The sequence below is a fragment of the Haliaeetus leucocephalus genome, unplaced genomic scaffold (genome assembly GCF_000737465.1).
Source record: "Haliaeetus leucocephalus isolate CR32 unplaced genomic scaffold, Haliaeetus_leucocephalus-4.0 Scaffold1014, whole genome shotgun sequence".
NCBI lineage: Eukaryota > Metazoa > Chordata > Aves > Accipitriformes > Accipitridae > Haliaeetus > Haliaeetus leucocephalus.
In genome coordinates this window covers 615,472-640,132 of record NW_010973450.1, presented here as the reverse complement: position 1 = coordinate 640,132, position 24,661 = coordinate 615,472, and the positions used below count along the sequence as shown (strand labels likewise).

The following is a 24,661-nucleotide window of genomic DNA, read 5'->3' as shown; positions in this document are numbered from 1 at the left end:
AGCTAATGGATTGGTCTTCTCAAAGAAAGAGAAAGAGACAAGGAGACACAGATTAAAAAACTTCGTATCTCATATCTGAAATACTAATACTTTGGTGAAAATCTACATTTAACAAAACAAAAGTACCAAACGTCAGAGCAATAGCATGAAGTGTTACCTCCAGTTTCACATCATGATCCTTAGAATAGTGTTCATCCACAGTTTCCCCATTAGGTGAACGTGGTCTAGTAGTTGCAGTGATTGACAAGTCTCCACGTGATATTAAAGTGCACATGTATGCATCGTGGGAGAAAACATCGTGCCGAGTGAACTCAGAAAAAAGCAGCACCAAATTCACAAACTCTGTTTTCTCATGGTCACTATTTGGGTCAGCTACCCAAAAAAAAAAAAAAAAAAAGTTAGACTGTACTTTCAACTTATAAATATTTGGGTTTCAACTATCCAAATTGCAAACCCCAGCAAATTAATTTTAAAGGCCTACTGAAAACGTCTCAGGCATCCTGCACAGGTTTCTCTTTGTCTCCACAGAACAAACCACATCCCATCTAACTTGCATGCTTTCAACTTTGCTATCAGCTCCAGACACGGGACAGACTTCAGACAGGAGTGGATTCCAGAGCATCCTACCCCACACACATCTGCCCCAGACGGTTACGTGTGTGTCAGCAGTCAAGTACAATGTTCAAATACTTCTAAAAATTAAGAAGAGAGGGGAAGAGGGCAAGGACATTCCTTGGTGAAGAAAAATTAAAGCTGAAGCTTTGGATTATAACAGACCACCCAGCAGTTGTCCTTTCTTCCCAAATTATATTACTGTAGTAAATGTTACTGTCTTACCTATAGTACTTTTGTGTTCATAACAGAAAACCTTTTAAAATATTTTCAAAGAACTCAAGATCCCTGCATGCCAGGCCTCCAAGATGTAAAAGCAATTAATTTTATTAAAGCTTGATAGTACGGCGTATTTTATCTATTGAACATGCTCATACACATCAGGAAAAAGTTTAAAATAAATGCATGTTATTTTGCCAGTGTCAAAGCAAAGCCTAGAGAAATACAACATATAAAATTTTGTTATTAATTTCTCATTTCTCACAGCTATATTTAATTTGACTTGTTCTGTACCACAGAAATGTCTGCAACATTGCAGTTAACAGAAAATAGCTTTATACCATGCCAACTCTATTGGGCAACAAAACCTGCAGCTACAGAACCACCAAATCTGAATAATCAACATTTATTTAAAAGCAAATTATGCTTTACAAGTTCAAATTAGTTCAATGTACAACACTATTCCTATTTAGAAATTCTGATTACACTGCAGCACAGAAGCTGTAACAGTAAGCCCAAGAGCACACCAGCTCAGGGTCAGAACCCTCCTCTGCAGCCCCCAGGTCCCGCTGATCCGGAGCTGCCCACCGTGACTCACCCCTCAAAAGCAAGGCTGGACGGTATGTGGAGGAGCATCGTAAAACACGCACCTGTAGACCAGGCGATCTGCCCTCCTTCAAAATATAGCAGTTACATGCTTTTCGTTTTTGGAGACACAGAAGCTCAACCACCATAGAATACCGCAAAACTTGTCCAATGCTCGAAAATACCAAAGAATATTTCAAGCAAGGAAAACATTCCCCAGCTGCTCTCCCTACTCTGCCTCGCAGAGCTACCCGGGTGAAGAAGGACGATACTGCATTTGAAACAAACACACCAGAAACACAAGTCTGAATAACACAAATAGTTTGGATGGTTTATTAAAACCAGGGTCACCACTGGCACGAAAATAGAGCACTACCAATACCTCAAGGTCTGTAACAAATTTTTAAGAGGTTTCTCCTTTTTCAGATGTTGATAGTTTTCAGTATCATGTTTCAAACCACTTAAAACCCCGTTTACTTTAAGGGCACTAGGGGGAAGAAAAAAAAAAAAAAAAAAAAAAATACAACCAAACGACCTAACTAGCAGTACTCAAGATACCAGAAACACAGGCTACAGTATCAGGCAGTTTTATTAGACCAAGACGTTTCATAGAGCAACCTACCATGAACAAAGATCCTTTTTTCAATCCACCTATTTGTCAGCTAACAGCTTTTGACTTTAACACTTGCGTGTAATTTCCAAGTCAGTCACTTCGAATGTGGATGTGTCAAAAAGACCAAGTGTTTGATGTTAAATATGCATAGAGTGCAAGTAATTTCCCCAAATCTCTTACAGCTTAAACAGAAATAAACATAGTTTCTGCCAATTTTCCTTTTGTGAAAAGAAAGAAATAAAAATCACAGAAAGATCCTATAACAAGGCAGAAGACTTAAAAAAAAAAAAGTGCATATGAAAATAGAGCAGGTAATCATGGAAACTGTGAAACACCCACTACAGTAAAACAGTAACTTCAGCTACCAGACAGTGGACCAGTTGCTTCTGACCTACTTTGGAATATAAATTAGTTAATACTCACATAATGAGGGAGCTTGTGTATCTAAAAACCTTAGCAGGACATTCTGAAAAACAGGAAGACTGGAACCTGTCAAGGAGGCTGAAGACAGAGATTCCTTTTCATCTATGACTTCAGATTCACCACATCTCTGCACAGTTGAATAAATAAAAAAAAGCATGTATCTACACACAAATGCATATAATATTCCCACAATTTGTATCTGGGGCAACTATACATGTGATTGTTTCCTACCTCTTCATAAAATCCAGACTTGCTCTAGAACGATAGGTTTTTCCCATTACCTAGTTTGGTTATTTCTAAGGTGTTTTATTTAATCACTTTGGATTACTTATTGAAAAGGAATGCCTGAGACATGTACCATCATCTGCAACGACACGGTTTCATATAAAAGCAAAAATTTAAGATACAGAACTTCCAGGACCGACGTGAATACAAAAGGTAACTCCTCTTGTTTGTGTAAATTACACTAAATATAATAATAACCAGGACAAACATCTCTGCTTTGAGTGGATTTGGGTGTGAGTGAGGCAGAAAAAAATACAGTAAGCTCCCTTCCCCCTACTTAATGGTTTGTGGAAAGGCTTTGGAAAGTGAAAGCCTTTTTGCACCTCACGCTGTCTGTACATCTGTCTGGACAAATGCGCTTCTGCAAGTGCTCTCATGTGTCTGTCCCCACACCCAGGCTGAACAGACGTCACACATCACCCTTCTGGGGACCTCTTTTCTAGGAAAAAAAAAACCAACAAAAAACCCAAAACCGTACCCTAAATGGAACACCCATCCGGTAAAAACTGCCTGCCAGCACTGCACGGGTGAGGCCGAGGCGGCGGTGCTCCGGACTGCGGGGAGTACCACTGGTCCAGAACGCTGCAGCAAGGCTGCAGTGAGCAAACACACTGCCTCTCTTTAATCCTCACTACAGAGCAGATCTAGTATTACTGAAGTTTCAAGGAGAAGTGTCAGCTTCTGCAAGCTGGAGTAGGATCATATGCCACAACAGACAGACAACAGTTTACATCAAAGATGTCACTACAGCATCCTGCTTCTCCCGTGAAACGTTTCATTTCCCCTGAAAACAAAGGAGTTCTACAGCATGCAAGATTTAAAGTTACACTCAAATTTTGCCTCAAAACAGATCTTAGTTTGGGAACCTTCCCAGAGTCCCCCACCAGCTGAACAGCCCTGCCCCACCGGTCAGACCCACATCCTTCTTTTTAAGGGACTCCAGTTACTGTGGCACCCCTTTATTTGGACAAGTAGTTCACAGAAGTAAAACACTTCAAACAGACAGACATAAATCAGCTAACATAAACAGTTCTGAGTTAGGCTGCAATTTCATCTTATTTTAAATAGAAGGCTTTTTTGTTTTATCTAGAATTTATAAACTGTAAATTGATGACAAAAATCCCCAGTGCTCCAAATGCCATCAAACTTATTTGTTTTGTAATGAGTAGAGATTAAAGTGATACTCCCTTAGAAATACCTTACTTTTTAAGCATACTGTTCACACTATTCTGGAAATATAAAAAAAAAAAACTTACTTCTGCTTCAATTTCTGCTTGCCTCTTCTCCAGAAGTTTGGCTACAGCCATGGCCCTGTGCTTACCAGACCTTTTACAGCTCACAGCCCATTCGCAAAGCAGCATAACCACAGCTTCATCATTTGGGGCTACCTGTTCAGTGCAAGAATAAAGACAGAAAACCATTTCACCCACACAGCCAACAGGCTTATTTCTGAGCAAACAGCTTGCAGCAACCAATGTTCCGGGGGATGAAGAGAAAAAGCTGGGGTTTGTTCTTTAGTACTGACAGATGCACACGTTTGCTTTATTCATAGTGTTTTCTAATGAAATATAATCTGGAAGCCAAAGAGGGAAATCTCAGTCTTCACACTGCTGACAGTCAAATCGAAAGTTTCCTTTATCATAATGTTGCTTCACAAAAACAGAAAAGGGTGATCTGCTTCATGAGCAAGAGAAACCGGTAAAGCGTATCGTAAGAGCCTCTCAACCCAATCAACCACACAGAATTTACACTTTCCTTACATTAATTCTTCTAATTAACCTCCTTCGTCTGTTTCCAGACCACTGCCTGCATCCCCACTGAGGCATTAAAAAAAAAAAACAGAACAAAAAAACCCCTAAGCTCTAAGATGTATCTATCAGATATCCAAGGTCAAAAAACTCCCAAAAAGCTCAATGTCTTTGAGCTAACATTTTTAAGAAACAGTACATGTCTTTAGAAAATCCTTATTTACAGAATAGCAATGGGATATAGGATGCTTATACCTATTGAGTGTTCATCCAACCACCGTTTCCACTAATCACCCACATTTTGGAAGTATTTTTTTCTTGTGTGCTACTGAACTGGATGTGCCAAACTTCCTCACTCCTGCCCAAGCTGGCTACCATCCCTGAACACCTAAACATAAGACTGACCTGCAAATCAAGCAGGTGGGATTTTAATTCTTTCCCCAAGATTAGTGGAAACTACACTTACAAGTAAACATTAGAAGGGCTAGTCTCAAGCACGGCACCCTCAGAAAGTGAATACTTTTTTCGGAGTGATCAGGAATTAGAGAGCCACAAGCATGAAAGTTACTGCTTCAAAGCTAGCCCAAACGTCCTCCTCAAAAAATACAAAAAAACAACAGCATGCTAAACAAGGCTGGTGTGTACGTGCACACACATCACACAGAGAAGTTTCCTGTAAATACGCTTCAACAGGCGAGCAAGAGATACTAAATGACTAGGGGTGCGGGGAGCGGAGGGAAGAGGGGAAAATGCTTTCCTCTTACCCAAATAAAGTGCCATGGTAACCGTCACCACTGTTGTGGTTAGATGCAGTCAGTAACAACAGTATGGATACTGTGTATTTTTGAAGGCAGCGCAGAACACCTGAAAGAGCCCGATCTTCACACTGACTTCTTTCCCATTCTGGTAACGAGAAACCACGCCAACAAAAAACCCCAAGCGCTTCTGTGTCTGAAGCGGGAGACACCAACTCATTGCTCGGGCCAAGCGCGTCAGGCCCTCCACTCCCCGAAGCTGCGCCCGCGCTGTACCGCATCCTGCGGCATCCCAGGGACGGCAACGCGGGACCCCTCTCGCCCTCTCTCCTACGGGGAACGGCACCTCTCGCAGAGCGGCCGAGCAGCTCATCTTCTCAAGCAAGAGGCAAGTGATGCTCCTACAACTGAATCCCTTCAGAAAAGTAAAGGAGGAAAGCCTTGGAGAGGTGAGACAATGGGGCACTAATGTCCGAGGTCAGAGCTCACTGTGCTGGGGCAAACACCGAGAGGGAAATCCTGGCAAGAGACATTTAGAGGAAGACTTACATGGGGTACTTCTGAAGGAAAAAATGGTTATAAAAGTGTTCGTACATGCTTTTGTTCTGGCCTAAGGAAAAGGGTTCTTTTGGGAAGCATCGAATCGTAGAAGATGAAAGCCAATTCTTTGGCTTTCAATTACTTTCCACTGGAGAAAAACGAGGGTGCTTTTCTTCCAAGGAATACGCACACTGTACAGGCACTGCCAGCACGCAGACAGGCGCTGGGGTACACGTATGCATGTGCACATCTACAAAGATTTGCTTCAGACACGGCCTGAGATAGTAAGCCAAGAACATCAGCCTGTTACTTAACTGTCCTCAGAGCTACGCTCAGCTACACGTAGCACCGAAAAGCAAAACCACCAAAGCCTGCAGTCGGGGAGCTGACCACTTCCACTGCTGCTGCTCCCACTGCGCAAGGGAACGGATGTTTAAGCCTTATGGGAAATGTGACAACAGCCCAAAGTATAACCCCGGTCACCATACCAAGAACAAAATTCAAACCAAATTTCATGTGCCCGTGGTTTTGGAGTCCTAGGGAGTACCACAGGCAACTTTGGGCCTCTGCCGCTTACCTGTGACTGCTGCGAATGCAGGACTCGGCAGGGCTCAGCTCGCCGCCGCCGCCGAGCCCTCCGGTCCCCGCTGGCCATCGCTCCGTCGGGTGAAACGGGAGCGCTGTGCCCCAGCGAGCGAGCCCGCGGGACAGGCGCGGGGGGGAGGCAGGTCGTACGAGACCCACCGACCCGAGGGTGGGCTCCCACGGCCGACCGAGCCGCCGCGGCCCCGCGCTACAAAGCCACGTGCCAGAAGGCCATGAGCATTCATTATCGGACGCGCTGCCTGCGCTTACGTGTTGTAATTAACGGGGTAACTCGTGTGAATTGCACGCCCAGCTGTCTATGATCAAGGGCTAAGGCTTATTTACCCAAGCACACTTCTTTCCTGTTTGGTTGGTTGTTTTACAGTCTTTCACGAAGCTCATTGAGAATGAGTGCAGTGGAAACTAAGTAACATCGTGATCAACAGCAAATTGCACCTTCAGAGTTTTAGGTATTAAGCCAGGAACAGCCTCTGTCTTTTTTTTTTTTTTTGAAACTAAAGATTGCATAAATGACTTATTTGACAGCCCAAAGAAAACAGAAACCCAGGGCAAGCTGACCTTTTCCTGTTAAAGCAGTTATTTCAAGAAATGCTGTGAATTCTTACTTTCAAACAGCACTTCCACGCATAGCTCTGTATTAACATTCTCTTAACAAAAAGGATAAACAAAGCACAGACATTTGTGCAACTCATGAGAAAGTAACATGAAATTATCCTGGTCAGGACCACACTGAGATCTACATAAATTAACTACAGATTAATTCCTCGTCTGTTCTACCTGAACTTCAGGAGATTTCACGGAATGATTGATCAGCTTCAAGCAGCTTATTTTCAAGGGACAATCTGGTTTTTTCAGGTGGGGGTGGTGGAGGTGGTGTTAAACAACTAGAAAGAGACAGCTCTACAATTAAGAAAATGCAGACAGTTAATTCTGTTCGTAAACGAATCATCTGCTAACACTGATATTAGTGCAAAAATATAAGTCCCCAATTCTATGCCTATAAAAAGTAAAACTACATTTTCAGAGATGTAGAATCCAACATCACAACAAATCAAACACCTAGAAGTGATTATGCACCTTAAAAATCTCAGTGTTGATTCTGCAGTTTCACATATATGCGGACTATAACCTCTTTTGAAGGGAAAAAAGCCCACAATAAATACTTGAAATATCAAGGTGTTTATCCATCTAAGAATTTCAACCGCACCACTATTAAGTGCCCAAAAACAGTGAGCTTGGTTCTCAGGAACTGACACACGCAGCAACTAAAAAAAAAAAAAGTTATCTGAGTGCAGGTAATTATTTGAACCCTCTGATGCAGCCTTTTGCTGGGCAAGCCGGCATCACCAGAGCCATTCCCATACACTGGGCTCTTGGGACACGGGGCCCTGCAGCACCTGAGAAAAGTTAGGTTGAAATGCTTAACCATCAAATACTTTATTTTGCTTTTGACTGAAAAGAACAAATACGTTTGAAAGCTGTATCTAGTCCCTGCAACATGAACAATTACCCAAAACCCCTGCAGCGCGTAGGTCTCTACAGCAGGACATGGGCAGCGGGAGCCTACGCTCACAGACCCACACCTCATCTGCAGAGCCGCAAACTGGAAAACGAGTTAGCACTGAGCGCTTGCTGCTCTGGTGAGCGTGGATAAGGGCGTGCTGCTCCTCGGAGCCGGCGCGGCAGCCCGTGCCAGCGGTAACACCGACGGGCGAGCTCCGGCTCCCTGCTGCAGGCTGCACGACTTCCTCCCGATGCTGCCTCCCGATAGCGGTACCTCACCGTTTCCTCCCTTCCGACACCGTGTTTACTTAAACGCGATTAAGTAACGCCTCTCAGAATAATCAGGTTCCGGATTTGTCTCATTTGGGATCCTGCATCTGCAGGCGGTCTGGCCTGGAAAAGCACGGACCACGTTTCAGAGGGGCTCAAACCACGCCTTGAAAAGCAGCGTTAAGGTCGCATTTGTACCCGTAAAATTCCAAGGGTGGGAAAACAAACAGATGAGTTCACACGTTACTTAATGACCCCGTTTTGTAGGGAAGACAAGATGTCAGGCGCTGAGGCAGGGAACAGGCATGGCTAGGCAGGAACTGCAACTCCCTCAGGCTGGGGGATGCTCTCGCACAGACAAGACCCTTCCTCGAGATTCCCAAACCTTCCACAGGTCCTAACGAGAGAAAAACACTTCAGAGTGGCACTGAATGGGAGAGGTTATCTACACCAGGCAACACACACCTTCGAAGCAAGATTTCAAGTTTAGACAACTCGCTCACAACATTTATCATTTTGCCATGACCCAAAAAAGCTGTAACCTTCTGAAAGCCACCAGTCAGACCCTTTCAGAGAAAAACCAAAGGCCTCATTTCCACCAATTTACAACTAGAGCAGAAGGTGGATGAAGAAAAGAGAAGAGTTGTCATTGTTTTTTGTTTGTTTTTTTTTTAAACAAAAATCAAAAGGACCACAATTAGAAACACAGGAAAGGATTAAAAGGAAAGTATTAAATGTTACCATTCCTGATAGGTGTGGAGATAGGAAGCCTAAAGTACTATTAAACCTCTGCTTTCCATAACTCTCAGCCCTTTTCCCGCTAGTCCTTGCTTTTATTATTTAATTAAAATTTGCTGCTGAGGAACTGGTTTGACTTTGCGCTAGCTAAGGCCACCGCTGAGGCACCGGACTGCAGCAGTTACCTTTTTGTGGGGGAGGCAGGAACAGCAGGGCGTAACACCCAGCAGCTCAAATCGCTAAGCAGAAGGAAACCCCAACCTCACCAAAACCTCTCCGGAGAGCAGCCAGGTGTGTGACTCAGTGGTGCCGGGAATGCCCGTGCCATTTGCCACCGCCGCCCGCTGGGCTGTCGCGTACCCCGAGGAGCCGTCGCCAGCCTGGCGGATCACCCTCCCCGCGCTCGGAGCCGCTTACGGGAACTCGCCGCCTCTCACGCCACCGCGACGCCTTTCGAGGGGGAGAGGTGGACGGTACCCGAAAAACCTTTCCTCCTGCCCCGAGACACGCTGCTGCTTCTTGGGCTAAAAGGGTTAGAAAAATGGCTTGTAGCAGGTGTGCTCTTAGGCAGGTCGTAGATGCCTGCGGAGGATATAAAGGAGATACTTCGTATATACACGGAGGGGGGGTGTATATATATATTTATATGCATATTTATATGGCTAGTCCTGTTCCTTTCAAAACAGGAAGATAATGTATTCAATCAAATCATTCAACAAATCTGAGCAGGTGCTTTTCACAAGTCAAGTCTGTGTCACAGGAAGCCAGTCTGTCCTTCAATCATGAAGAAGGTTAACAAAAAAACAACAATGACGAAAAATCCAATTGCTTCCTAGTGTGATAGGATTCAGTCTCAAAACACAGAGCTGCTTTAGTTCTAATATTGTAGAATTTTATCATTTAAGAACATTCCCTTTAAATACTAAGCTTTTTTTTTTTTTAAAGGTAGAGTATCTAAACTCCAAGTCTACTTTTTAAGAAGGCAAGAAAGGGTTTTCAGAAGCTGTATTTTTATCAAAAGAGACAAAGAAGGGGTACAATACAGCGACATTTGTTAGTACAACCCACCTTGCTAAAGGGAACAAGAGCCAGGAACAAGAGCACTATTAGATTTTTGTAGGAAGAAAAATGGGCCTGTGCCATCCACAAATGCCTGGCTCAGAATCCCAAATCCATCCAAATTAGCCCCACTCACAGAAAGTCAGGACAGCTCATTCCATTTGAAAACACATCTGCATATCTGCCACAAAGGAGCTCTCAAGGTGCACTCCTCTCTGTGGAAACATTGTCCTCAAAAGTCTGGGTTTTTTAAATCAACTAAATGCACTGACACTGGCAGTGCAGACTAAAATACAGAATATGAGGAAATGCCTCTGACTGCAACCCAAGAGGGACAAAATCGTTACAGGACAGTAGGCAAGCTCTACCTACACACTGCAGCGCTAAAAACAGCTCGAAGACAAACCTTTTTATTGGAGTACAATTTGCATATTTGCTTTAAATTATGAGACCATGTTCAACAAAATATTAATCACTGCTTTGAAGTTGTCTAATATAAAAAGAGAAAACAATTTGTGTGTTCTTTTTAAGGACCCCATCAGTTAAGTCACGGAATAAATTTCTCCCTTCCAGAGAGATTTTGTACTTTAACTCCCTCAGACACGTAGGTGTGCAGGAATCTGATGTTGGATTTACTGAAATAATAAAGGGTGAAAATACCCACACAAACAAGCTTTAGATAACTAAGCAATTCGAGCAACTGAACTAATGCTAACTGCATTACTAAAAATATTACAAGAATGCTCAGAATATGCTCTATTTTCTCAGTACTTGTGGAAATAGACTCTGATTCTGCAGATATTTCAGTCCATTTTAGTTTGCTCACCTTGTCTCTCTTACCCTCATGCATCCTAAAGTACTATGTAAAGGACCTGAATCTGAGTAACAAACTGTTAAATTGTAGCTTACTAACTAAAAAGGCATCATTAGACCTCCTTTCCCACAGACACAGCGGGGTTGGGGTGGGGTTTTTTGTTTGTTTCATTTCCAGCAAAGTGATCTCAGAAAGACAAATATTAACTCTGCATTTGTAACAAGCTCTATTCGTGAGAACCAAGTTCAAAACGGGACTTTTTCACTCCAAAATGAAAAACATCTCTTGGCATCATAAGAATTCAGCTGGACTTCAAAGACAACATGAGAAGCAAGACCTAAATAGAAGTTCAGAGACCTAAACTTTAAAAGCAATCCAAGTGCACAAATATCCATGAAGTTTCAGGATTCTACATAATGATTTCAAGAAATTCAATATCAGTCCTTAAAAATCAAGCATTCTCTCTTTTCATCCATTTACTACTGCATACTAGCTAGAAAATACTGGTATGAAGTTTCACTTACCAGGTATCCCTCCCACTGCTCAGGTGTATTACAAGCTATACTTAACCAAATTGTATTTTTCTACACAGAAGACCGACAAATTAAAAAGTCTCGCCAACCATCCTAAAACAAAACAAATTAAGACAAAAAAAAAAATGTCCTTTCTCAATTCCCTTCCTTAGTTGTACCTGTGAAAGACTATGACAGATAATAAAATACAGGTAGACCAAAAGTTAGGTGAGAGTTGAGTGGGTTTAAGCCACAGGAAGATGACAGGTAAACTCAAAGAGGAGTTTTCATAGACATTACGAAAAAGTCGCTATTGCATTCTTTAGCTCACTCTTCTGAGGACTCTATTTTTGCACAAATTGACTCAGGCCTTCAGAGGGAGTGATCTTTAAAACGGGGTAAAGAGGAATCAAAGGTGTTCCAAATCTGGATGCAGTGCAACACAATTTTACTCTAATTTAAAACTGTATGGTAGCAATACAAACTGTTTACTGGATTTATTTATTTAAAGGTACCTCCACAATAACCACCACAGTGGTAATCATTCTGAAGCTGTGCAGAAGAGATGTTTTGAGTCAAGGAAATGTCAAATGTAAAATACCTGCGGCTATAAATAAGGCCAGTAGTTTTCTCTGCAATACCATCTCAAATGAAAGTGAATTTACTGCTTTATGCCACGTCATAGATTTCTAGATTTCAAGTCCTCCTACTCAGCCAAATCTACTGAGAAACTCTGTACAAGTCAGTGAAACAGAATTAGAAATGGAAGGTCCTTTGTGTTACTCACTGTGCACGTGGTCACACTCACAAGGTAGCATCGTTCTTACTGTATTAATTGTGATATTACATTTTTACTGGCTGTCAGACCTTCACACCAAAAGAATTCAACAACTGTTATTATCATGTGGAACTTCATGGATAAAAAGCTGAGCATCTGACAGATGTAGTAAGTGCCACTTTTTGGGTTGCACACAAAGCCTGATGGAAGCCCCGTGCCTGTAAGGCACTACCACACAAGAGCACCCAGGTGGTGATCCATGATTAAGGCTCAGACGAAGCTATTTCTGTGGGATTACACAGGGACCATCACCCTTAAAACACTGCGACAGTCGGCGAGAAACTACAATGCAATTCCTATCTCCCGTTTAAAGTCTGCTTAATAATGCAGCATTTAATAATGCAATCAGTGCTCCTCTATGCTAAGTCTTCTCCAAGTCACTGGAGAAGCGTTGCATTCTTCTCCCACCTCTGTGGCCTCTCTCGAGGTCAAGGATGGAAGGTTTGTTCATTTGGTCAAAACGTGGATTTAACATCACATTTTCTCACGCAGCTTCAAGCGTGCCACCTCTGTCATACGCAACGTGACGCTCAGCATCTGAGCTCTGTTCAATGCCTGCCATCCATCTGCCCCGTACGTCCTACTCAAACTCAATGTGCGGCCGCAGCTCAGCCCCTTGGCTCCAGGTTTTTCTCCGTTTTGCTCTCTCACGTTCTGCCGCCAATGTCACCAGATCCCAGCCTTCAGCACCATTCCTCTGCATCTCCCTGTGGGATGAAAAGCAGCTCTTCTCCCCACAGGGCCCAGGGCACCCGGCCTTTCAGCTAACCTGTCTGCACCTGCCTGCCCTCCCTCATTCCAGCCCCTTCCCCCAAGTCTTACTTTTGCTCTGACACTTGGAAGCCGTGAGTTACGTATTAAAGTTCAATAGCGTGTATAAAAGCAGCATCCGGAGCACGTTTACCCATTTGCGGTCTCTCTCAGAACCTAAGTACTTTTTAAGCAGGAGCCACCTTCCTTCCGCTCCAGCACGTGCCCAGTGCTTTGGAGCACCGCTCTCATATCTACTTGCACGGGCATCATTTGCAGTCGTCACGGCAACGTTTTGCAGTCCAGCAGGAAAAACGGACGGGAAATAGGATCCAAACATGTCCCAGTCGGGCTCACGTCAAAACAGGGGTAGTAGACAGCTGTCCTTCAAAGTACATTTTGCTTTAAGTAACTATGTCAGCAGGCAGACATCCTAGTGATGGACATCTTTACAAAGTAAAAGTCCTGACAGGCTCACATGCGCTGCCAGCTGAAAACGGACCGTACGCGACCTCGTAACCTACAGCCTTTTCCACCACGAAAAAACAGCCTAAGTTCATTAAGGGGGAAGGAAACGGAGATAAAAAAAGACAAACAGCGCTGCACGTGGCAACACCCTTGCGCGCTGAACCTCGCAGCGCCGGAGCCGACGCGCAGTCACTGCGGGAAGGCGCCGACATCCAGCGGCCGTCTAGCGGCTCCGCAGCCCTTCTCCGGGGCGCGGGGCAGGGAGGTAGGAGGCTAAACACCACTCCGGTAACTCGCGTGTAACTGTGGAAGTTCAGACGTCAAAATGCACAAGTACCATCAATCGGGCATTTGGCATCCCAAGGAAACTTCTTGTCTAGCTGCCAAAAGTTAAGCTCGAGCCAAGCCGCAACTAACAGTCTTGAAAACTCCAGAGGAGGTTAAGAAGCTGCAGATAATTTAAAAGTTTAATTTCACATCAGCTCCAGACCCAGTAAGACTGAAACTTTCAAAGTTTCTTTTTCTCAGAAACAAGTCAGCATCTTCTTTGCTTCTGCTCTGCCTACAGTCTCCTGTGAGTACTGTGCAAACATAGGCACACCGTCACTTACTTATGTTAATGCTTTATTCCTACTCGGCATTCTTCATCTCAGAATAAAATGTTATGCCAATAGAAGATAGGTAGCCCTGCAAATTAACTAGACAAACCTTCATAAAAATGTCTGATACCCGGAACTGGGGAGCACATCTTCAAGAGAGCTGTTTAGGGGCCAAAACAGGCATGTTTTCAAGGCAACCCAACCTCAAGTCATGAAAGTACCATAAAACAAAGACAGTAAGAGCAGACAACCTACAATAAGAACAGAATAATTACCTTATTCTCAAAAGCCCCCCTAACAACACTGCCTTTTGAAACACAAAGAAATGGTTTGTTAGCACAATTGTAGCTGGAAGTCAGAAAAACTTTTTGGAGTACAGACAGGGAGAAGGAAAAAAAGATACAAATACAAATGCAGAACGGCAACAGCACGGAACCACATCATCTGCCCCCAAAAGCAGGTGAAAACAAAAAGCCAACACTCAAACGATAAAGCATATTACACCCTACCCAATTTAAAAATGCAAAAATATTTGTGTGTTGAACTCCTGATTTCATCCAAGCATTAGGGTTAAGAACTTTTAACAACTTCATCTGCCTGCTATAACAGTTCTCCTTCCTCTATTTCTCTCTCATTACCATAATAGTGTATTTGCAACAAAGACAACACTGGCAAGCATTTCACTCTCACCTACCAGTTCTGAGTTTCACATACAGAGTTTGTTGGCAGGTATATCTCTCCGGAAATACCTCTAGAGATGTTATCCCCCCAACAATATATTCTGCTTGTTTATTGCAAAGTCATTAAAATGCTGATTGACAATTATTACACAGTATTTCTGTGCAATAGAGGGTCTTGAATTATGACCTTCAACCACTGAGAACATATAGTCATGAACAAAACACAGGCGTATTCAAAAAACCAAGCCATTTTGCATAAGTGTTTACAACATTAACATGAGCAGCTATGGCAGATTCACTAGTATTTTCCACTTTAAAATTTTACTTCAACAATGTATTATTAAAGCTGTCTACTTCTTTTCCCCATTTTCCAAGGAAATTCAAGACTTTGACATTATACATAGACCCAGTGACATTATCCCCTGCCCTGCGCCCAAAAAAAAAAAAAAAAAAGTCAAACGTTAAAGATTTTCATGATCTCTGAAAATGGTTCTAGGAACACAGGTAAAAATATCAAAAAACATAAGAGGATGTAGTTCTAGATTATTTTACTACACTTCTTAACCTATTAATCTACTACTTTCTACAATAGATATAAAAGTTGTTATCAAACAATAATCCGGAATATTACTTGGCAGCAGCCAAAAAACAAGCCACAAAACCTTGATAGATCATTTCTCCTAAATGAGGTTTACCATACGTAGAACTGAAGAGTTCAGTTACAAAAGCAAAAGCTGTTTTCTCCTAATAAACCAAATGTCAAGTAGTAAAGAAAAAATACAGCAAGAAAACACAAAGCTTTTGTCTCAAATATACACATATGCAGAATTCTCATACGTAAAAATAAAATCCATTGTCTACAGATTATGAAGTGAGAGGATAATGTAGCCATTACCTCTTGGTTATCTTTATTCTGATTTGCCCAGAAAATCTTATGATAAAGTGTCTCCATTGAATTGCTGGAATCTGATCTGTCAAAACAATGCCGATCCAACACTTCTAAGGTGTGCAAAACTCGGCTGATGGTCACCCCTAGAGATGAGAGTTAGAGAGGAGGGGGAGAAAAAAAAAAAAAAAGAAAAAAGAAAAAAAATGTTTACACAGGAAGACATGGCATTACATCCATCTGTCAAATCTATTACTAGAATTAATCATGATGCAACAAGATTACACTCAAAGAAGAACAGATGTAAACCCTAAAGCTCCCAACATTTGTTTCATTCCGAGTTGTCTTACCTGCAGTTGATTCTTGGCACTTGTCAAAAGACCACCGCACCTCCACAGCACGACCTCTTTGTTTTATCTGCTGTTCTACTTCATAAATCTTTGCCCGAACCTGTGAAAAAAAAAAATAGATGCTAATTAGCTAGTGGTGGGAAGTCTCAATTTTCATTTCAAACTTGTGACAGCTTTCTCAGCAGGAGCAAGGTGCCCTATGGTGTTCCACAGCACTCCCTACATTTGGGAACAACAAAATGAAGTACGTTCTGTTCAAATGGTTTTGTCTGTCACGAATCATCTTGTACAATAAAACGTCTTTTCTCACATTCAACCCAGCAAAAGATAACTTTCAGCATGTCTGAATAGTCACATCTCACAATATGGTACGCCAAGCTTCCTCTTATTTGCCATTTTACATCTTAAAGTAATTTCAGTTTAACAACAGAAAACATCTGAATGTAAATAAAATTCCTGGTATTTTCACAAAATCAGTACCTGAATGAAGTACAAAGTAAGGTCATCAAAAACTAGCACAATACTAGTCTTGAAACTAGACCTACAGAAATATCTAAACTTGGCTATAGTCCTAATGATGACAAATCATTATTTGGGATATAAACCAGACCTTAATAATCTGATAATGAAAAAAGCTTACCTGCTGATTAAATGCTGAATTTCCACCTGGCATAGGTAAACTAGATGGAGCAACTTGAAGTAAATCCAGAGGTGAGCCTGGATTAACGTTCTTATTTTCATTTGTGGAATAATTCCACACCAAGGCACTTGGGCAACAAAGAGTTACAGTCTGCAAGCAATAGTACAAAACAGAAGTAATTTCTTTTTCTAAACACATTTGATAGACAATACCAACAGTAAGAGAGTCCATGAGACTAGAATCACTTTTAGTCTGTACTACAGTGAAAGAAACAAAAAGACAGGCCTAGACACAATTACTTTAAAACATCCATTTGAGGAAATTCAACTACTGTATTATTTTCCTCCTTCATTATTAAAAAAATTATTTAAATATATACACGTTCGATTCCCATTTGTATTGTTTTCATAACACTGTCAAAGAACATCACCAAAAGTTCCTTTCAGTCAGATCCTTTCTATGAAATGTGAATGGGCTTTAGAAAAAAGAATTCATTTTGGTATTCAACTTACAGAAAGAAGCTACATGTGAAAAATTAAAATGTAAGAAGTTAATTAAAATCAACTCTTCTGTCAAGATTTTAAAGCACAAAAAAGTCATTGAAATGCACCATGAACTTAAGACTTACTTCAAAAGAAAGATTTTGCATTGACAGGCTTCAAAACAGTCATTTTACACCAGCTTGCCAGCAGGTACCTACTACCCGGTAGCACTTGGTGTTGTACAGTGCAAAAGCAGAATGCTTTGGTGTTTTGGGGTCAGACCTTAAATACCATCTAAAATTACAGATGTTGATTCATCTTATAGATGTTTATTTTTGAGACTGCTGGATTACTTCTTGGGAAGCTCTCCCATTCCAGATCTGGATTACAAAGCAGCACCTTAGCAAACATGTTGCCTAGAGCAAGGCTCCTCTGAAAAGATGGAGTTTGTCTGAATCCAGGCTGTCTTCTGGACCCACTTGGTAGCACAAGAAAAAGGGGCAGAAAAAAGAGCAGAGAAAACACACACATATACACAACCCGAACAGTATGGGAAGAGCAGAAAGATTACCAGCTGTGTTGCTAAAACCAGCAGATAGAGACAAGCTGTAAAGCTGCCAGAGCACACAAGCACACCCCAGCAGCCCAGGATGGAGACAAACGCTGATATTCCCAGGACAGATCCATGTTCAGGAGGAAAAAAGTCACGGCACGCTGAGAGCCAGACGGGATCTCACCTCCTGACTCTCGCACCCTCAGCAGAGAGGGATGCGGATACTCTCCCACCTTCCTCCCTCAGACAGCACCGACCACCGAGCCTTCCCAGCGTACAGCCCGGCTGCCTCTGGGCTCCGGACTTCCCGCACTGCGACGACTACGGGAAAGCAGCAGCCCTCAGGGAGGGAGCTGCGTACCGCAAGAAAGTGCTCTTTTACTGCAGGGGTGGTCAGGCACTGAACAGGTTGCCCAGAGAGGCGGTGGAGACATTAAAAATCCAGCTGGACGTGGACCTGGAGAACCTGCTCCGGCTGACCCTGCCTGGGGAGGCGGGGGGGGGACGGGACGGGGGACGACGACATCAGCTGAAGAGGTCCCTGCCAATCTCACCCATTCTGTGATTTTGTGATCCTGAGCATCAGCATCCTCCTGGTACCACCACCACGAGGGCATCTCTGTGCAACCCCCAGAGACAGACAACTGAGCAGACAACGGCAGGAGGGTTTGAGGAAGTCTCACCAGGTCAGCGCTCAGAAGGGCAAACAACCACAGCTCATCATACAAGTCCTTTTTTAGAAAATAATTACTCTCTTGACAATCCTGCTATTGCCGAGCAACAAGCGCAAGCGAACAGTCTCTTGTGTTCCACAGTTTCAAAAACCGTGGAAGTTGATAAGGCAATATAAACTGCTCGTAATTCTGACAAAACTGAAACGAAGCAGCCCGCAGTGGCACCAAGCACTGGTGACTTGGAAGCTGGAAGACGCAAGGAAATCCTCAAAGGTTAGAGCTTGCGGGAGTCAGTATGGTGCTGTCTTCTGTCCAGCCGCGCTCAGCGGATGGACGGGGTCTGGCAGAACCGCGCAGGTTCACCGGTGATGAGAACGTGACGAGATGCGCAGCGCATTACTGCAACCAGAAACCCTCCGTCACAGAGGACAGGCTTGGCCATCCCTGGCAGCAGGGGCACTCCTTCCCGCAGCAGAGATGCGGACAGACGCACGGACGGCACAAGCTTCTCCAGGTGGTTCCGCCATCGCAGCTCAGCCGGTGTGGAGAACCCGTCCTCCCGCTCCCCCCAGACGAGCTCAGCCCTCACCCTTTAACGGACGCGGGCACGTTTCGAACCACAACCAGCACGTCTTCTCACGCCCCAAACCCGCTGTTTTCCCATAAACTGAAGGGTTATAGCCTAGAAAACAAAGAGCAACAGAAGGCTGGCCTACCTGCAGCATACAACTGAGTCCATACACCAGTGGACGGTGTTGAGGGCAGGAGAGGAAATCTGAGCAGGCCAGCTGCACCGGGCTCACCACGGGGCCAGGGGCACTGGGGCTGGGGGCTGCCAGAGGAGGGTTGCTTGGTCCCATAATCACGTGAGGAGAGTGAGCAGCTACAAGGTTGGGACCATCGCTTAGCAATAAAGATAGGCGTCTGGCACAAAAATAAGCAAGGCGGCGGGATAGGTAAGCTGACTGAACAAACTCTTCCGAATACTGAAATTTAAAAAAAAAAAATAAATGCACAGTTTACTACACAGTGTACTCCATGTATTCATTTTCTTTAACAATCTAACATCAAACATGCACAAACTAGAAGGGATTACCCCAGTATTTAAGACTCCAGAAGTTAAAAAACAAAAGAGCAGCTCAAATGCAAATCTATACTTCTGTCTCCTAAAATCTTCATCTGCCCTCCAGGACCAGTTACAGTAACAGAATCATTCTACCAATGCAACCTAAGGATTATAAAGCATAAACATTTTGGAGATGTTTATAAATTCCAAATGTGCAATATATTTCCCTAAATGTCCTAAGTAAAAATGTTTATATAGATTTTACCACCGCGCATATTAAAATCGTTTAACATGTATGAATCACACTGTCCTTGTTTTGGCTGGGAGACAGTTAATTGTCTTCCTAGCAGCTGGTACAGTGCTATGTTTTGAGGTTGGTATGAGAAGAATGTTGATAACACTGACGTTTTCAGTTGTGGCTGAGTAATGTTTAGTCTAAAGTCAAGGATTTTTTAGCTTCTCATGCCCAGCCAGCAAGAAGGCTGCAGGGGCAGGAGAAGTTGGGAGGGGGGACAGCCAGGACAGCTGACCCAAACTGGCCAAAGGGGTATTCCATACCTTGTGACATCATGCCCAGTATATAAACTGGGGGGAGTTGGCCTGGGGGGAATCGCTGCTCGGGAACTGACTGGGCATCACTTGGTTTGTATATTCCAATCCTTTTATTATTACTATTGTCATTTTATTAGTGTTATTAACATTATTAGTTTCTTCTTTTCTGTTCTATTAAACTGTTCTTATCTCAATCCACGAGTTTTACTTTTTTTCCGATTTTCTCCCCCAACCCACTCGGGGAGGGGAGGAAGCGAGTGAGTGGTTGCGTGGTACTCAGTTGCTGGCTGGGGTTAAACCACAACATACACTTATATTGATATGGGCTTTAAAACATACATGTACCTGCAACATTAGCGGCAACAACAGCTTAAGAAGATCATCATCAGTGGGTCTGATTTTTTCCAAAACATCTAGTATCCATGTCAAATACTCATGTCTCTCGAGCATTCCTTCCTTAAAGGATTTAAAACAACACATCACATATTAACTGGGACCACTAAACAAGCAGGTGTGTAATTACAAGTTTTATTTCATTTCTGGTAGCACAGAGCTACCACGACTCTCAACCACCACTACACGTGCAGGAACGAGGCACCATCACGGCAGCCCTAGGGACAGGGAAGCAATTGCATACAGCACCAATGATGCCTGCAGTTCACATTCAGCAGGCTGCCTGATTTACTGCTGACACATAGACTCCCTCCTGGCAACCCTTCTGCTATTTCTATCCTTGGGTAGAAACAACCAGAGAGTTATTCTGGGCTAGAACCATGTGGAACTGAACAGCCAGGCCACCACTCCAATGCCCAAGGCTTCATGTGCCACAGTGGCCTCAGCCTGATCCACATTCATTAAAAACACCCTTAAAAGATGGGATAATACAGAAGAGAGAATAATTGAGTACATTGCTGCAATCGCAATCAAGCACACTCAGCAAATCAAAGCTTTTTCAGCTAGCAAATCTTTAAAATAAATTAGCATTTACAATTTATGCAAGTCTCATGACAAAAGCTACCACTAAGTTCTAAAATGGAACTTTCCAAGAATGGTAACCTTAAAAAAAAAAAAAAAAAAAAAAATCCACGCACTTCTTAAAGTATTACCTGAAACATATAAAATGACAATTTTTCATTATACTCCCACTGCTTCAGGGCTTGTTCCATCTCTTGAGGCATTACTACAGAGCTGTTGCCTTGGCTGGAAGTCGCATGATAAAACTCCGCAACCTTTGCCAGCTGCTCTCGAAGGTATCTGGTTATAATCTGAGTCCATTCTACAAAATATGTTTACAATTAGAACACTTCAGGTGATAAAAGGTTTATTTCACAGTGAAAATTGAAATAAACTTATATTGCCCTTGTCATCAAAAATACTCCTCCAAAACATTAACCCACAGTTGCAGCACCTATTGCAAATTAATGGGCTTCTTACGTGCCTGTCCTGTGCATTGGTCTCAAAGCACAGATACTGTCAAGTGTGCAAGTAGCCTGCTAGCTTAGCATGACGTAAAAAGCACTGACACAAGGTATGCCTTTAGGGAATCACTCATCTCTTTCATCAGATTTCAGCATTCAGCCACAAAACAGCTTTGAAATACGCAAAACAAATATACTTCATTACTTCCTTCCATCTGGGCCTTTATTCCCCTCTTCCTTCCCCCTCCAAATATACCCAACATAAAATTCAGTGGGACTTTGCACAAGCAACGGGATACAAAACTGTTCTTTCTATAACCACTCCGAAATAGACAACTCCTCCAGATTTTTACTCTGACGAGAATGCAAAAGCTCACGACCAGTTTCTTAGGTCAGAGTGACCAGCACAGTGCAGAGGTCTGCAAGTAAGACTGATTATCGTTCCTTTGTCCTAGATAAGTCAGTAGGCGCTGTTCAGCAAATACATAAACCTACTAAAAAATTATCAGCTTTTTTCTCTGCTTCAGCAGTGATTCTGTATTTAGTATGACTTGGAGAAATTAGTGAACAAAAGTAAACTTGCTTGGTCATACACATAAGCTTTGGGAAAAGAGGAATTTTAAGGAAGGCATTCTCTTAACAGTAACTGGAACAACCAAGGATATTTGTTAATATCTCAGAGACAAACATCTGACAGAGCTGTATTTAATCAGCATGCAGCATATTTTAGAAGAGCACACTCTTTTATGAATACATAATGCAGTTGCTTTGACAACCTAAGCCTGTTTACTGTCAGAGTTACAGGAACCACCACTCTCAAACACAACTATTTTTGCTGTTTACTACCCACCTCAGACTTCAGCTAACACTTTCATTCTTTTTTTCCCTTTGTATTTGTAGCTGGCAGTTCTGTCAACATATACAGACTATATGTTGAATGCTTTTCTATCCAAATCCACTGCAACTTCTGTATGAATCTAGTGGGTTTTAGTGTTTTCACAGAGCAGTTTTAACTACATTTACTTCAAACATTCACTCACTTTTGGAAAAACAATTCCAAATTCACTACTTCAAGCCTATTTCATGTGACAGTATAAAAGAATAATTTTCCCAAAGCAGCTACCAGTATCTCTGTGCCACTGAGTTAGAAACAATACAACTGCCTTTCTGTTACCTGAGGCACAGATGTAAAACATTTTGGGAACTGTCAAAGGCTGCTCAGTAACCCACAGCAAACTTCTTCCCAGAAAGCTCTCAACAACCTTTGCAAACAGGCAATTTGGACAGAGGACATAATCTTCAGTAACCTACCTCAGCGTACTCGCTGCTATAAGTCGTAGCCTCCTGCTAGGGTCTACCCCCAAAAATACTTAGGTCATTCAAGCGAACAGGGAAGACAACCCGAGAGCTTGGAGAGAGGGGCTGTTTGGTGCAAAGGGCAGAAGAGGAAGCTGAGAGAAGGAAAGAGCGAGTCACGCAGCCCCGCTCGGTAGCGCCAAAACAGCTCAAAAGAGCCTGAACCCATCCCGTGTTGGAAGGAGGAGTGGGGAACTGTGCTAATCTCCCACCCAGACAGCACTGACCTCACTACAGAGAAGCTAACCCCAGCACGGCAGCCTCCCAGAGTTCATACACCAATGAAGGCACCAACCTGACCTGGTATCTGGCCAGGTGTCTCTTCTTCTTGCCAGCCACAGACGTTGCCCGCCCCCTCGCTCTCTGTCTCTAAAAATCAGACTGGTTTTTAAAAATATTTTTAGAACTATCACCAAAGAACAAGCCTAGGATGTTTGTTAGAAAATTGAAAATATACTTCTGGGGCTTTAACTGGGAACTCAAAGTGAAAATGTGTATTACGAGTGTACAAATAAAATAAAAAAACCACAAACACAAAGCAAAGTTTGAAAGAAACAACAGAACGAGTTGGCAGAAAGAGGTAGACATTTCTCAAAGCAGTCCAGAGATGCTGCTAAACAGCAGTAAATTTGTCTGTTCTGAGCACAGTTATTTTCAGGACAAAGAAGGAAAACATTTATTCCAGACAGAAGAGCTGTAGGTAGCGTATGTAAACTGTGAGAGTAAAACTACAACCTTGATAATAGTTAAAGTACCTGTGAACACCTTAAAGGCGTTCACCGCTTGACCCGCTGGCTTGGTGCCAGACAGTGTCATTTAAGGTTAGTACTTAAAATAAATACATTGCCACCTATGTTCTATTAAATAAGTTTTGAAATTCACATTTCATTCCACATTTCTAAATTAGCAGTTCTATTCATTCCCCAGTAACATTTATGTTAGCGCAGTCTTTGCCACTCCTGCAACCCCACAGAGACCGGTGTCCGTGGTGAAGATGCAGCACAGTCAACTCCTCAGATGCTGAACCTGGAGATTTAGGGAGGAATCAGCTGGGAGGAGAAGCAGCCAACAGGGCAGTATTTATGCTGCATGGCTCTTTGTACTCTTTGACACACATTTCTAAGCAAAACTGATTTAAAAGAATTTTTATTCCCCTTCCCACTACAAAGATTCCTCTCTGGACACCTAGTAACACCAAAGCCATGAACAAGAGGAGCAGGCCCCTTCAGCAATTATTATTATGCATTTAGACATTAGAGATGTTTATTTACCAATATTTGGGTCAGTGGCCTGGCGTTTCTTGATTTTAGCTTCAGAAATAGCAGCGTAGTAGGCACATGTCATTTTGATCAGCCATGCCGCTCGCAGCAGTGGCACAGAATATTTTGCTAAGTAAGCAAAAACATCTTCTTTTTTACTGAGAATAGGAACCTGAAATGAAACAGGAGGCAAGTTATAGCACACAGTCCAAACAGCAGCTGGCACCTGCAGGTGAGCCCAGGCCTCCTCTGCTCAACCCCATGCTACCTGGAGAGCAGGAGACCTCTTCACCAACCTAGGAACCCACTACACTGACAACACCCATTGTCTAGACACACAGAAACTGAGAGACTTGACAAAAAAAGAGATGCTGCCCCACACTTCCCCCAGGCTTCATCAGGAGCATCCTCTTCCCGCTCAGAGATGCCTGCAGGGCCACTAGCAAACCTCTCCACACAGCCAAAGACATCCACAGTGCGGAAAGAGTCCTGCAAGCTGATCCTCAGAACCTCTGGAAAACGGACATACATCAAGGTTTTGGGTGAGGGTTCAATTACACAGACGCTGCCAGTTTCACGGGTGCCCCTGGTTCAGAGGAGTCCGTAATAACCAGAGCACACCAGGGAAACACAGCCTGGCCAGCTAATACTGCCTGCACTGGCCACGCACACAACGGGGCCGGTCCCACAAGACCTCCAGGTAAAGAGTCACCCTGTTTGGTCACAGCAATCCTTACACCTTTCTGCATAAAGGTAGAATAAATTCAAAATGCATTTTTAAAGCGATATATATGAGAACAAGACGTTT

The 24,661-nt window shown here is 43.0% G+C and overlaps 1 protein-coding gene across 1 annotated transcript in view; it reads right to left on the bottom strand.

The window, feature by feature from the left end:
• MED12L (mediator complex subunit 12-like) overlaps positions 1-23,953 on the bottom strand; it is a 139,160-nt gene extending 115,207 nt beyond the window's left edge. The window contains exons 1-10 of the mRNA XM_010584903.1: positions 23,866-23,953; positions 20,927-21,096; positions 20,166-20,276; positions 18,919-19,188; positions 16,494-16,643; positions 15,854-15,953; positions 15,513-15,649; positions 3,994-4,125; positions 2,453-2,579; positions 158-372 (exon numbers count right to left, since the gene is read on the bottom strand). Coding sequence (XP_010583205.1) covers positions 158-372; positions 2,453-2,579; positions 3,994-4,125; positions 15,513-15,649; positions 15,854-15,953; positions 16,494-16,643; positions 18,919-19,188; positions 20,166-20,276; positions 20,927-21,096; positions 23,866-23,938 — 1,485 coding nt within the window. The 5' untranslated portion in view covers positions 23,939-23,953. The remainder of the gene's footprint in view (positions 1-157; positions 373-2,452; positions 2,580-3,993; positions 4,126-15,512; positions 15,650-15,853; positions 15,954-16,493; positions 16,644-18,918; positions 19,189-20,165; positions 20,277-20,926; positions 21,097-23,865) is intronic.
• Between the last annotated feature and the right edge of the window lie 708 nt (positions 23,954-24,661).